This window comes from Sporothrix schenckii, assembly GCF_000961545.1.
Source record: "Sporothrix schenckii 1099-18 chromosome Unknown Cont44, whole genome shotgun sequence".
Classification (NCBI taxonomy): domain Eukaryota; kingdom Fungi; phylum Ascomycota; class Sordariomycetes; order Ophiostomatales; family Ophiostomataceae; genus Sporothrix; species Sporothrix schenckii.
Genome location: NW_015971145.1, coordinates 2,452,770 through 2,466,351, shown reverse-complemented (window position 1 = coordinate 2,466,351; position 13,582 = coordinate 2,452,770). Strand labels below are relative to the sequence as shown.

Sequence of the window (13,582 nt, the reverse complement as noted above, 5' to 3'; positions counted from 1 at the left end):
TTCATTCTTCGTCGCAGTCTAGTCTTCACCATTCCAGTCGTACTTTTCCTCGCAAACCTTCGAGCTCCAAATATCGTCTCTCACGCAAACAGCTTCACATCTCTTCCTCGACCTGTCTTCGAATCTACGTTCCTGGTGCACTTCGCAATTTCGCACAAGTCCCGGCATCCTTTCACGGCGCGCTTTCCACGGTCGCAAACAGCCTCAACTGCCAGACCGCATTCCTCCACACTCGTCACCCATACTCCACCATTCCGAGCCAACGAGTGTGCGCTTTGCCATGCTACTTCAAGGCTTTGCCTGCGACCAGTCGCAGAACTCCCATTCTCCGTTTGCGCCGCTCGCGCGCATGCCGTCCAACTCTGCCGTCGCCGCCGCTCTGGCCCTGGCTTCGCCGCCTGCAAGTCCGCCCCAGATGGCTGCGCCCAACACCCTCGGCCATCTCTTCGACTCCTGTCGCAGTCTGCAGGCCCTCCTCGCCGCGCCTCCACCACCCTCCTCGCTCCCAATCACACCGCCCCAGCAGCATCTGGCTACACCCCCCCTGGACCATGCGCCGTCACCCATGAAGCTGCGTCTACGGACGCCACGGCGGGCGGGCAGCATGGAGAGTCTGGGTGCGCCAACGGGCGCGCCAACAAGCGCCCCGTCCAAGGCGGCGAATAGCGCTGGCGTTGCGCGCAAGCGCATTGTCAAGCGCACAGCCACGTCCACACCCACACCAACGCCGCGCGGCTTGAACAAGCGCCGGCGTGCTGTGGACGACGATATGGGCCGCGCAGAAAACGAGACGACCGATGCCAGCGACTCTGGTGACGCCGAGGATCCGCTGTCGTCGCATGACAGCAGCGAGCCGTTTACCCTCTCGCTCCTAGCGCCGTCCCCTTTGCGCCGCTACCCTTCTTCCTCACCTTTTACGTCTGCCACTAGCACGAGACGGGCACGGGCTGCAACCATAGCGAACCCGTTCCTGCCTGCCTTCAACACATCAGAAAATACCACGCTGCTTCCACCTCCTGTTTCTGATTCTCTTCCTTCCGCTACTCCGTCCACGCCGCCCCGGCCACAAACACCCAAGCGGGCGCGCATTGCGCCCGAGGCCCTGCCGCTCGGTCTTGAGCGCAGCGACTTCCACGCCTTGCACGCCGACGGCATCCCCGACGACAGTAGCCGCGCACACAACCATGCTGCTGGCACACCAGTCGAGGTTGAGGCAGACGGCGAGGCCTGGAGCACAGAGGACGACCGCATGCTAGTCGAGTTGGTGCTGGAGAAGCTCAAGCTGAGCAAGGAAGAGTGGCAGGACTGCGCCCGCAGCCTAGGCAAGGACCGCCACAGCCTTGGTCGGCGGTGGAAGAGCCTTATGCTGCACGGCGACATTGGCCTAAAGCCCGGCTCGCGGACGCGGCGGAGCAAGATCCACGGAACGTGGCGGTAAGCCGCTTTGCCTGGGCTTGTTTTGCTATTATCGCTTTTCTTTTATTTTTCACTTCTCGATTGTATGATATTATCTGTACTATATTTTTAACATCACGCCGGGGGCTGCATTCGCACACCGGGAGGAACATGGAGGTACCATTGTACTTCGGTGGGATAGGAACACCGGACGTGGGAAGGCCGTCTGGCACTTGCATATATTCAAAGGGGCATCTAATCGGGTCATATTTTACTGTTTGTCTTTGTTTTACTCGTTCCTTGAGAAAGTCTCGGAAACAGTTTCGTCTTACTTTTTGTACTATTAGTCTACGATATCCTACCTAAGCTTCCTGCAAATTGCAGCTACATTTCGCATTGATAATTTACTTGGATTTTCTTTACTTTTCTTTTTTCCAAAAGCTATCAAGAATGGTCAGAGTATGCCAACATCGCGAACACCTCTTCACTTTGCCACTCCTCACAGCCATCTACTTCTTTCCTCCTTGTTATAGAAAACCATATCTAATCTTACAAATTGGGCCAGCCGACCTGCCTCCAAGGCACTGCCGTCGTTAATCCCTTGCGTGTCTCAGTTGAAGCGCACTTACACTCCGCATTCCTCAAGATCGCGACAGGGAAGGACAGATGGACAAGGAAACTGGGCAAGACATTTGCTAAAGTGAAGGAAAGACAAGAACGAAGAGTGACAACTTGCATACATACGCCCTGTAAGTCGAGTCTTAGATCTGTACGAAGCAATACACTATTTATCTCATGCTGCTGCGCCCACCCCCCTCTCCCCCCCTCTTTTCTACGCAACGGACTATGACTATCACCATCCCTTGCAGGAACTGGGGAGGCCTGGCCGCGTCTTTTCTGCCTTTTAAGTCCTTCTCGGTGCCTTCTCCACCATCTCTGTGCTGCGTGCATCGTCGTGGTGCCTGACACTTACTTCTGAATCCAGGAGCCAAGTGGGGGGGGGGGGGGGGGGGGGCAAGTGAGGAGCTTATCCCTTATATCAGGCTGGAGGCTTGTCTCCCTTTTTCATGTAAAACTCTATGGACTACCGATATTTGCACTCTCATGCACACACCTTCTGACCATCCTTCATCTCAAACATAATTTTATTGTACGCCGTTTATGCTCGTGTCCCTTCCTCTCTGTGTCTGCATACGACGTGTTTTGCTGTGCCTTCGCCGAAAATTGACCACATGATCAAAATCCAAACGCTGATGTCTGTTCAAGAGCGTCTCAGAAAAAGTAATTAAAATAAAATTCGCAACTTTTTTTTTAGAATTTATGTAGGTTAGTCCATTCTCGGATCAAGAACAACGCAAAGCCCATGTCTTTTGGTGTGTTTTCTTGTCCAATGAGCTGATGCAATGCAAGCACTTATTCCTGCAGGTGCACAGCCTTCTCTATCTCATACTTTCTCCGGCCGGCATCCCGTCGATAGTTGCAAAGTAAGGTTTGAGAAAGACGGAGGCAGAGCTGTACTGATGCCTTACCTCCTGATATTATTGCGTTCTCGTTGTCGTCCAATTGAAGCTCCGGCTATAGTTGCCTCCAGTTATTGGCAGGGGCAATATATGTGGCGGACAAGGGGAGGTCAAAGAGGCTCTCCCGGGATAAGAAACAAGTGGCCCGTCTGTAGCCTCGCCCGGGCCTCCCTCTGCTATGATGCAACAAAGGTCAGTGCTCCTGGACGGTGATACACAGTAGGCCTGAACGTCCCTCATCTTGTCCTGTTTTTGGGCAATCTCTGTTTCATGAAGTTAGACGTTGAGGTCGCACTCTTCCCTCCAGAAACTTGAGGGCTCGTGCACCGCCTTTGTCTTAATGAAAACGACCCTCGTCTTATTTGTTTCAAACAAGCATAGGCAACCCCGGATATCTGTGCGCTTTGTGTTTGCTCGCGTCCTCCCGCTTTCCGCTTGCCGTTCGCCGTAGGTTCTTTGCAACTTGATTGGCAAAACGTTTTGTAGTGTGAACAACACGCATGAAGAAGAATCAAATTGATTCCGTCGCAATATATGCCGCGCATCGTATGTCGTAATGACTACCTTTTGATCTGGTCAACTCGGAGGTAGACGCGGCATTCGAAGATTACGTGTGACGAGCAACGGAAACTGGGCTCTTCCCAAGGTGTCCATGAGCATGGCAGTAGGTAGACGAGGAGGATCGTTGATCTCGTGCTTACGTTGGATTCTCGGTACGAGCTGAGAAGGTTACGAAGTAATCCGCACCGAACAAAGTAGTTGGACATGGAAAATACCAAATATTGCATTATGTTATATGGCAAACTATTTGAAATCATCGTCTCGTCATCAATTTTTTTTGGTCCATTTGATTTGCTCTACCACCCGTCCACAGGCGTCGCAAACACGTGCATACCTTTCTTGGGCCTTGCCGACACATTGCCCTGGATCTCGAGGCTGTTCTCGTCCAGATCCGCCAGGTCTTGGAGGCGGAACTGGAACCGGCCGATCCACGTCGCCAGCAGGCAGGCAAACTCGGCACGCGCAAACTGCATGCCGATGCAGCTGCGCGGGCCATGCAAAAAGGTCAAAAAGGCATAGTTGGAAGCGCCGCCGTTCGCCGCGCCGGAGCCCTGCCCGCCAGCATCGGTCCGCAGCCAGCGCTCCGGGTCGAACTTGAGCGCATCGGGGCCCCAGAGTTCCTCGCTCCTATTGACAGCCCAGGGGACGAGCATGACGCGGGTGCCTTTTGGCACAAACTGACCCTGGATGGACGTGTCGACGGCAGTTTCGCGAATGGTGGCCGGCACGGGTGCAAAGTAGCGGAGGACCTCGCTGCAAACGGCATTGAGGTAGGGCAAGTGGTCCAGGTCGGTAGAGGCAATGTCGCGGCGGGGAGCAGTACTTGATACATCGTTCAGGCTGGGATCCAGTTCGAGGTCGTCGCCGAGGCCGGGCAGGTTGGCGCGAATCTCGGCGCGCAGACGGTCCTGCACTTCCGGGTAGGCGCACAGCAGATAAACGGCCCAGGTCATGGCGGACGACGTGGTTTCGTGGCCAGCGGCCAAAAACGTCATGAGCTGGTCAGCCAGCTTTTCGTCGGAAAAGCCGCCGGATTCGAGAGCTACCGACAGAATGTCGACATCGATGGCACGCGGAGCATTGGAGTCAGCCTCGGCGCCCTTGCTGGCCTGCATCTTGGCCTTTTTCTCTTGGACCAAATCGGCGCAGGTCTGGCGCAGAAAGCGGCTGGCGTCGACAATATCAGTGTTGCGGCGGAAGGGCAGGGCCGTGACGAGCCAGCGCGGGAAAATGAGGCCCAGGATGGCCAAGTAGCGCGCGGCGCCAGTGGGATTGAGCATGGAGCGGTACGTGGAGGTCAGCTTGTTGTTGGGGTCATCGAGGGCGCGGAAGTCGCGGCCCAGGCCGGCAGTGCCGATAATGTCGAGGGTGACACGTGAAGCCCAGCTGTTGATTTCGAGGCGAGTGCTGTCTTCAACGGGCGCATTCGCGGGCGCGGCATTGCGCTGGGCGTTAATGTGGCGGCGCATAGCAACAACGCTCTCGCGGCCCTTGCTCCAAAAAATGGGATATAGGTCCTTGACGTGGCGGAAGGCAAAGGCTGGAGTGAGCAGCTTGCGCTGGAAGCGGTGTTCGTCACCCTCAGCCAGCAAGACGCCGACGCCCAGGATGCGTGACAGAGTATGGCGCACAACAGTAGGCTTGATAAAGTCGTAGTTTTTGGACACGAGAACCTCAGCAAGTGCCTTGGGTTTGGTGATGATCAAGCGTTCCTGGTTAAAGAGGCCGAGGTAGCGGATAAGACCATCGTTGGGAATGGAGTTGATCCTGGGAAAAGTCAGCAAGGGACAGGAGGGTGAGAAGAAACAAAAGAAGCATACGAGAGATGAGAGCGAGAGGGAGAAAATACGCACCAGTCAAGCGCTGGCTTGCCCGTGGCCTCCCGTTGGATACGCGGGAACTGGCCAAGGAGAAAGACGTTGCCGGACTTTGGCTGCGGCAAGTGCCGCAACGGCGAGAAATAAAAGGGGTAAAGGAAGATGGACCAGATGCCAAAGGCGATCGCTTGAAACAAATAGGCGCAGACGAAGGTCCCGGCAAAAAAGTACGCGGAAGTCAGAGCAGACGGGCCGGGGGCGTCGCCAGCGTTCAGAGTCGAGGCTCCGGCGCGCCGAGACCAGGCTGTGGCGCCATAGGCGGTGGCGAGTGAGATCAAAAGGACAGGGCGGTTCGGGAGCGACATGGTTGATAAAGAGCCACAAGATGACAATCTATCTTCGATCGGTGGATGTGCCGGTGGTATGCACAGTGCGTGCAGAATCTGGGGAAGCGACGGTCGAGGAAATAAAAGAAAAGGGAAAGAGCACCTTTTTGTATGGAGCAAGAGCTACGTGCTGAAAATAGTCGCCGAAACGGGGCAGGAGCGGAGGAGACGGCTGAACTCAGGGCCACAACTCGGAACGCAGCCGTTTGGAACAGCTTTTGGAGCAGTGCTGCAACTGGGCCGGAGAGTCTCAACTGCCCGACCAGGCAGAAGCTGGAGCGCGGCTAGATAGCGACACGTCCAGTCGGACAACAGTCGCACACAACACATGAACAAACTTTATCGAGGCAACCCAAAGAAGTGTATTTATACAGAAATCGCGAATGGAAATTCGATATTCAAAGCAGCAGATGGGCTCAACGCCCGTTCAGCTGGGTACTCGGAGTTCAGGTTGCCTCACAAAACCCGCACCGAAGCCCGACGTTGAATGATGGAATCACAGGCAATTACGACACACGTCGCACTCTGAACGGGTCGGTTGCTACGCCATCACTAAGGAGCGATTCTAACCGATGCTCCCGCACTGGCAAAAAGACTGCAAGCAAGAATGACCTGCCGTGAAGCGACAGACCAACATCCTCAGTAGCGCTGAGTTGGCAATGAACGGCCAACTTGATTTATACCAACTGGTCTGATTTTATACAAGCATCGATCTGTGGTCCCAACGGTCGTCGGCAGGGATGTCCTCGTTCCACCAAGCATCGCACATGGCAAAGAATTTTCACTTGCCATCAACGTCAGCTAACAATGTGGAGGTCGACGTCAACGGAATGTCTCCGAGTCTACGCTGTAAGACAATTGCGCAATAAAGTCATATTGCACCTTAGTTACATATCTGCATGTACAGTGAGAGGCCCAACCATTGTAGACAGAGAAAATGCCCTGAGAAGTACAGAATATTGGCTGCCTTTTCACTAGTGACGTTTGCTTGTGGGCAGGTATGGCCTTTCACCACCGAAAAAAGACACCTGAGACCAGCACAGCGAAGGTCTTTGCAGACCCACTATATAGCCGCGTACAGGTAGACGCTGCTCTCCTCTTTCCAGGACTGTCATAATAAGTATATAAAGCTTCAGCCTTCTCGACGACAGGCAGCAATAAAATACGACAACATTCCGGACATGACAACACCTAGTATTCACCACGTTCCAAGAAGTGTCAATCGACACATGCCATCACGTCCAACGGGGACCTTCACAAGCTTCCGCCAATAAATTGTTCATCAGCTTGGGTTGGACATCAAGAATTATGGCAAAAAGATCAAAGGTAACTATATAACAAGCTTGCGTGTCTAGATTCTACGTTCGTCGTCCCTTCCTCACCTCCACACAAATCCAACGAGCCATCGCAGGCCTGTCATGGCCAAATACGCAATGCCAGCTACTGCCAGCCCCATTACCCACAGCACCGTTGTGCGGATGCGGAAGGCCTCGGCCGACTCCATCTTAAGGAGCTTGCGCTGCATACTGTGGTAGTAGGAGCCGTCGTTGCTGGCCGACTGCGGAGCTCGGGTGGTCTTGGCCGTCGTGTAAGGTCGCTTGACAGCGGGTTGGCCGTGCCCGTCGCCCTTGACGAGGACATAGTGGTACGGCTGGCGGCAGTAGACGAGCGAGTGCAGCCATCCAGGCATAAATCCGTTGTTCTGATTGCAGGCGTCCCCATTGCGGACCGCGGTGTTGCCGTTTTTGTTGCTACGCATGTTCGGATTCGAAGTTGAGCCGTCGTGTTCGTGGCTGCGCAGCATTGAGTAGCGGAATTCGACCCAGGCGAGAGAGACGATAAAGGAGACAAAAACGATGGGTGTCATGACGGCCTGCAATGCGCCTGGTTAGCAGCAGTCACGCATTGCGAGTTCCAATTGCCTACCCCCGCCGCCCCGCGATGCTGTCTGCTGACTGACATGATAAAGGGCCGACTGTTTTGGCACTGAGGCCGGTTGACGAGACGACATGGTTGACGATATGCAACGATTGCGGTGGGAATGGATGTGAAGAGAGTCCAAATTACGAGACAATGTATAATGCAGAAGACGCAATAAGAACGATTGAAAGTGAAAAAAAAAAAAAAGGAAAATGGGCGAACAAAGGGACATATAAGCAAGGATTTGCAGAAGGCTGCAGGTTTCCGGGCGCGCGCCGCCGCGTCTCAGTGTGACAAAGTAAGCGAAAGCGAGTGCTATTCTGGGAATACGCCGTATTTCCAAGTGGCAGCACAGCCCGAAGTTACCGGGGTGTGCCTCGATTCGCGATGATCACTGACGCTACCACTGGCTAGGTGCGTAAATAATTTAGCGGGCTTAGGCGGTCTCTTCAGTGATGTCACCGCGGGGTTCGGTCACCCCACAGCGCACACCAAAAGTGAAGACCTTATTGTCTGTCACAGGAACCTTTTTGTGTTTTTTGTTGTTTTCTATTGTATGCGATTTTTTTTTGTTTTCTACCTTCTTCTTTCCGCTAGGAAATATTTGTAGAACTCTTTTCAGTCAATTGCTTGCCAAAAAACCCTTTACGGCAGCGCAACGCACTCAATCTCAACGTCAACGTTCTTGGGCAGCGTCTTGACAGCAACGCAGCTGCGTGCCGGCTTGTGCGTGAACCACTTGGCGTACTCGCCGTTCATGTCCTGCCGTGAGTGTTAGCAGTCGTCAGGAACGTATACGGTATGCACAAAGACGCAGTGGCATGTTATTCTTACCGCAAAGAAGCTCATGTCGGACAGGAAAATGTTGACCTTGACAACTTTGGCCAGCGACGAGTCGGCCGACTTCAGCACCGCCTCGAGGTTCTTGATGCACTGCGCCGTCTTGTCCTGGATTGTGCCCTCAATGAGCGCGCCAGTCTTGTCCGCGGGGATCTGGCCCGAGCAGAAGATGGCAAAGGGCGTCTTAATGGCCTGGGACTGTGGGAGCGGAGAATGGTGTCAGTGTCTTGGGGTCATGCTCTGGTCAGATAACCGGAGCGGCTGTCTAAAGAACCTACGTAAGGGCCGGCAGCTGGAGACGTTAGCAGGTGAGCAATGAGGTGTGCACAGAACCATGCTCGTAATCAAGGACAGGGCCACTCACGAAAAGCGGCGTCCTCGGTGAAGACAACCTGCTGAGACATTTTGGTCGATGAACGGTAAAATGGTCGGTAAGACGGGTGCGGGATCGGCCGGCGAACGAAGAGCGTGGGTGCGTACGAGAGGGGTCGAGAAAGAGCTGGAACGAGACGTGTGGTGGCCTGCTTGAACATTGGTATTGAAGAGTAGTTCAAAGAAAGAAGAAAAGCCAAAAGAGAGGAGAAAATAGATGCGGTAAGATCGAGTGGGCAGTGGTGCTCTTGTATTTAGTTTGAATGGGGCGTTGTGCCGCGCCTACCCTCTTTTTTCTTTTTTTCCTCTTTGAGCCCTCTTTCCCGTTTTGGCGCTTTCTCGTTGGCGGGGCCCCATCTGCCTCCAAGCATGCAGCACGCCCTCCGCACATCGGATTCCTTCGGCCGTGGATCACGCCTGCGTCTGTCCCAGCCGGCTTGTGAGACGTAACTACTCTTGAATCAACACTAACCCGCTGTAGAAAGTGACATCGCGAAGGATGTGTAGAATTGAGAAAGTTTAGTCATTGAGACGCTTCTGCGCCTCCTTTTGCGGCTGCTCTAGTACACCGCACAACCACTGAGACGTGAAATATCCTGGACTGCGGAGTATGTATTTCTTCACGCCCTCAACTCTATTTCGACCGTAGCAAATGGACTTGCCAATTTATCTTATGAGCATTGGCATCAATGGCTGTGCAACCGACTTGGAGCTTGACGGTTACACCTTCCGTAGCTTGGTCGATATTTCCGAATATGGCAATGTGCGGTTTGCCCCTCAGGTCCCTCTCCTGTCTTGTACCTTTGTACCTTTCTTATCGTTATCGCCACGAGCTTGTACCAAACTCTTTGTGCTCTGACTATCGGAAAGCCAAGTGTCCTTCTCAGCAATAAGACAAGGGGCGACAGAAACGCGGCATACGCATCGTACACCACCACTCTTGCTGTCTTGGCAACTACCTCACCCGGTTTTCGTGGTTCCAAGGCACAGACATGGAACGAACGGCAATTATGATGCAGCTCTACGCACGCCATCCTGTCCAACCTCAATCCCCAACCCACGAACCAGTGATGAATACAGCGCATTGCTTCGCATCTACAACAGCTGTCTGGGTCGTCTTTCAAGTTGCGTTGTAAAGCCGCACTTGAATCAAATGGCTGATTACCTCCTCAAAATTGGCTGTTCCTCGTTCCTGCCTCCTGTGCCGTGTCCCAACTCCCTGGCGACTTGCCATCCATTCGCGCCTTCTCCCTTGCTCCCACGGGTTACCCCTGATAGCCCTCCGTAGCTTCAACGTGCAGTGGATTACTCCGTACACGTAGCTTCTTCGTCCCCTGTTCCCATGGCCCATCGCGCCACAACACCCAATCGACTCACTGTGCGGCCACATTCGTGTTAGCCACAAGCTCATATTGCGCCCTACTTAGCCTCTCTGTCCGAGGACAACCAATCATATCAGCGGAAGTAGCCCCCTAAACTGGCTGATGGGAACGCGCCCACAAGCTGTCCTCTGGCAGTTCCGTGCCGCGTCCCCCTTTTGTCACCCTTTCTCAGGCGTGACGATGCTCCATTGACTACTCCACACCCCTTGGTTTTCTTTTCTTGGCCTCTGTTTTATCACGAGCTTAGGTGTCCTGCTCGCATCGGCTTCGAACTTCCGCTTCTATTTTCCTCATCACCGCCTTTGCCGCTTTGCTTGTTTCCGCGACTGCTCTCCCTTTCTTTTCTTCTCGTGTTTTTTCTATCTATTATTTTTCACCTTCTTCGTCTCTCCTTTACGACCATTACCTTTTTGTCCTTTTGTTTTTGCCCTCCTTTTTCATCGAACCATCACCCCCGTGTCCAGGAAGTCCATCAGCCGATTGCTGGCAAGCCTCCGTTGCCCAGCATGGCCACCTCGTCCACGCCACAGGGTACCCTGCGCCAGCGCAATGTCGCCGGCAGCGGCAAGAAGAAGGATGTCGCGTCCTCCGACTCGGATCTCGACACCATCATCAAGGAGAAGACTGGATCGGTCAAGCAGGATGCCCAGCGCGAGTATCAGGTCGCCGGTTTTCTCATCACCGCACTGGCTTTCTTGACACGTTTCTGGGGCATCAGCCATCCGGACGAAGTCGTCTTTGATGAGGTCCATTTCGGCAAGGTGAGCTTCTGAGCTTCTGAGCTTCTCTCGTCCTACCTCATACTCTGCTCAGCTAACATTTAAATCTCCAATAGTTCGCGTCGTACTACATCCAACGCACGTATTTCTTCGATGTCCACCCTCCCTTTGGCAAGCTCCTCTTCGCTTTCGTCGGTTGGCTCGTCGGCTACGATGGCCACTTCCACTTTGACAACATCGGTGACTCCTACATTAACAACAAGGTTCCTTACTTGGCCTTCCGCGCGCTGCCTGCCCTCCTGGGCTCGCTGACCGTCACCGTCACCTACCTGATTATGTGGGAGTCTGGCTACAGCCTGCCTGCCTGTATCCTCGCGGCCGGTCTCGTTCTGCTTGACAACGCCCACATTGGCCAGACCCGCCTAATCCTGCTCGACGCCACGCTCGTCTTTGCCATGGCCTGCAGCATTCTCTGCTACATCCGTTTCTACAAGTTGCGCCACGAGCCCTTCTCGCGCAAGTGGTGGAAGTGGCTCATCTTCACCGGTTTCGCCCTCTCCTGCGACATGTCGACCAAGTACATTGGTCTATTCGCCTTTGTGTCCATCGGCTCCGCCGTTTGCATCGACCTCTGGGACCTGCTCGACATCAAGAGACCCGGCGGTGCTCTGTCCCTTCCCGACTTTGCGCGTCACTTTGCCGCCCGCGCCTTTGGCCTGATCCTCATGCCCTTCCTTTTCTACCTCTTCTGGTTCCAAGTCCACTTTGCTGTCCTTAACCGCTCCGGCCCCGGCGACGACTTCATGTCTCCCGAGTTCCAGGAGACGCTGAGCGACAACGTCATGCTGGCAAACGCCATCACAATCAACTACTACGATACCCTGAGTATCATGCACAAAGAGACCAAGGCCTACCTCCACAGCCACCCCGACAAGTACCCCTTGCGCTACGATGACGGTCGTGTTTCCAGTCAGGGCCAGCAGGTCACCGGCTACCCGTACAATGACACCAACAACCACTGGCAGATCCTGCCTGCCGACGGCGACGAGAACACCCGCCGCGCTGTCCAGAACCACGACCTCGTCCGCCTCCGCCACCTCGTCACCGACACCATCCTTCTGTCTCACGACGTCGCCTCGCCCTACTACCCGACCAACCAGGAGTTCACCACCGCCTCGCTTGAGGACGCGTACGGTGATAGAGCCGCCGACACGCTCTTCGAGGTCCGTATCGAGAACGGCAAGCCCGGCCAGGAGTTCAAGAGCGTGTCAAGCCACTTCAAGTTCATCCACAACCCCAGCAAAGTGGCGATGTGGACCCACACCACGCCGCTGCCCGACTGGGGTCACAAGCAGCAGGAGATCAACGGCAACAAGCAGATCACCCCCAGCTCCAACATATGGCTCGTCGAGGACATCCCCTCGCTGCCGGTCGATGACGTGCGCCGCGCCAAAGTGGAGCGTAGCATCAAGACGCTGCCGTTCCTGCAGAAGTGGTTTGAGCTGCAGCGGTCCATGTTCTGGCACAACAACCAGCTCACGAGCAGCCATCCGTACGCGTCGCTGCCTTACCAGTGGCCGTTCTTGCTCCGCGGTGTCAGCTTTTGGACCCAGAACGACACGCGCCAGCAGATCTATTTCCTCGGCAACCCCATCGGCTGGTGGATCGCCAGCAGCTTGCTTGCCGTCTTTGCTGGCATCCTCGCTGCCGACCAGTTCTCGCTGCGCCGCGGCATGGACGCGCTCGACCACCGCACCCGCTCGCGCCTGTACAACTCGACCGGCTTCTTCTTCCTCGTCTGGGCCACGCACTACTTCCCATTCTACGTCATGGGTCGTCAGCTGTTCCTGCACCACTATCTGCCTGCCCACTTGGCGTCGACTCTCGTAGCCGGTGCCTTGATCGAATTCATCTTCACGTCGGATGCCGGCGAGCCGGAGCAGCCGACATACCAGCAGGTCAAGTCGGGCAAGAAGGCCGCGCCGAGCCCCAAGCGCCATGTTCTGGCCGGGGAGCGGTTCCGCGGCCAGAGCCTGATCGGCGCGTGGATTGCCTGCTTTGTCATCCTGGCTGTTGTGGCCGCGAGCTGGTACTTCTTCCTGCCGCTGACCTACGGCTACCCCGGCCTGACGGTCGACCAGGTGCTGAAGCGCAAGTGGCTCGGCTACGATCTTCACTTTGCCAAATAAGCACATTGATGACAATCGGCCACTGTCTGCCCCAGTGACACATAGGGCCACATATTCCGCGGCTTCCAGCAAGCCCCATCTCCCTTCCCTCTCATCCAGTTTGTTAACGCTTTGCGCGTAATGGAAAGCGGGCTGCGATGCGATTTTAACATTACCTTTATCACAACAAAAAAAATGTGGTCGAAATGTGCTTTTGATCTCGACGGAGCAATTTTACGAAACGGAAAAGGAGTAGGGAAAATGCTGTATACTTATTTGTGGTTTGTGTGTACATGTCAGATCGGTTCGTATTCCTTTGTGTTTGGTTTATACCGGAGAAGAATTCAAAAAACACCGCAGCGTTATTTATCTTGGATTCGCTTCCCTGACACCCAGACACACCTGTATTTCAGTCTTGTCGGGATGCTTTGGCTGGAGCCAGGATTTCTCACCTCACTGCACAATCACGCACAGCCTTTTGTTTCTTTTGTTCACGTCAATT

The 13,582-nt window shown here is 54.6% G+C and overlaps 5 protein-coding genes across 5 annotated transcripts; 2 read left to right on the top strand and 3 right to left on the bottom strand.

The window, feature by feature from the left end:
• Window positions 1–280: 280 nt before the first annotated feature.
• Window positions 281–1,438, top strand: SPSK_09440 (DNA-binding protein; the record flags this gene model as incomplete). The annotated part of the gene is made up of 1 exon (XM_016736012.1): window positions 281–1,438. One exon carries the CDS (start codon window positions 281–283, stop codon window positions 1,436–1,438), a length of 1,158 nt encoding a protein of 385 aa, XP_016587528.1.
• Window positions 1,439–3,772: 2,334 nt separating this feature from the next.
• SPSK_08870 (cytochrome P450 monooxygenase) lies at window positions 3,773–5,658 on the bottom strand (the record flags this gene model as incomplete). Its single annotated transcript, XM_016735456.1, has 2 exons — window positions 3,773–5,243; window positions 5,330–5,658. The coding sequence occupies 2 exons, from the start codon at window positions 5,656–5,658 to the stop codon at window positions 3,773–3,775; spliced, it is 1,800 nt and encodes a 599-aa protein (XP_016587527.1).
• A 1,399-nt stretch (window positions 5,659–7,057) lies between these two features.
• Window positions 7,058–7,690, bottom strand: SPSK_09845 (uncharacterized protein; the record flags this gene model as incomplete). The annotated part of the gene is made up of 2 exons (XM_016736413.1): window positions 7,058–7,563; window positions 7,606–7,690. The coding sequence occupies 2 exons, from the start codon at window positions 7,688–7,690 to the stop codon at window positions 7,058–7,060; spliced, it is 591 nt and encodes a 196-aa protein (XP_016587526.1).
• Window positions 7,691–8,244: 554 nt separating this feature from the next.
• On the bottom strand, window positions 8,245–8,843 carry SPSK_09867 (protein HMF1; the record flags this gene model as incomplete). Its single annotated transcript, XM_016736435.1, has 4 exons — window positions 8,245–8,361; window positions 8,434–8,637; window positions 8,718–8,731; window positions 8,804–8,843. 4 exons carry the CDS (start codon window positions 8,841–8,843, stop codon window positions 8,245–8,247), a joined length of 375 nt encoding a protein of 124 aa, XP_016587525.1.
• Window positions 8,844–10,699: 1,856 nt separating this feature from the next.
• Window positions 10,700–13,101, top strand: SPSK_08628 (dolichyl-phosphate-mannose-protein mannosyltransferase; the record flags this gene model as incomplete). Its single annotated transcript, XM_016735219.1, has 2 exons — window positions 10,700–10,954; window positions 11,029–13,101. 2 exons carry the CDS (start codon window positions 10,700–10,702, stop codon window positions 13,099–13,101), a joined length of 2,328 nt encoding a protein of 775 aa, XP_016587524.1.
• Window positions 13,102–13,582: the final 481 nt, after the last annotated feature.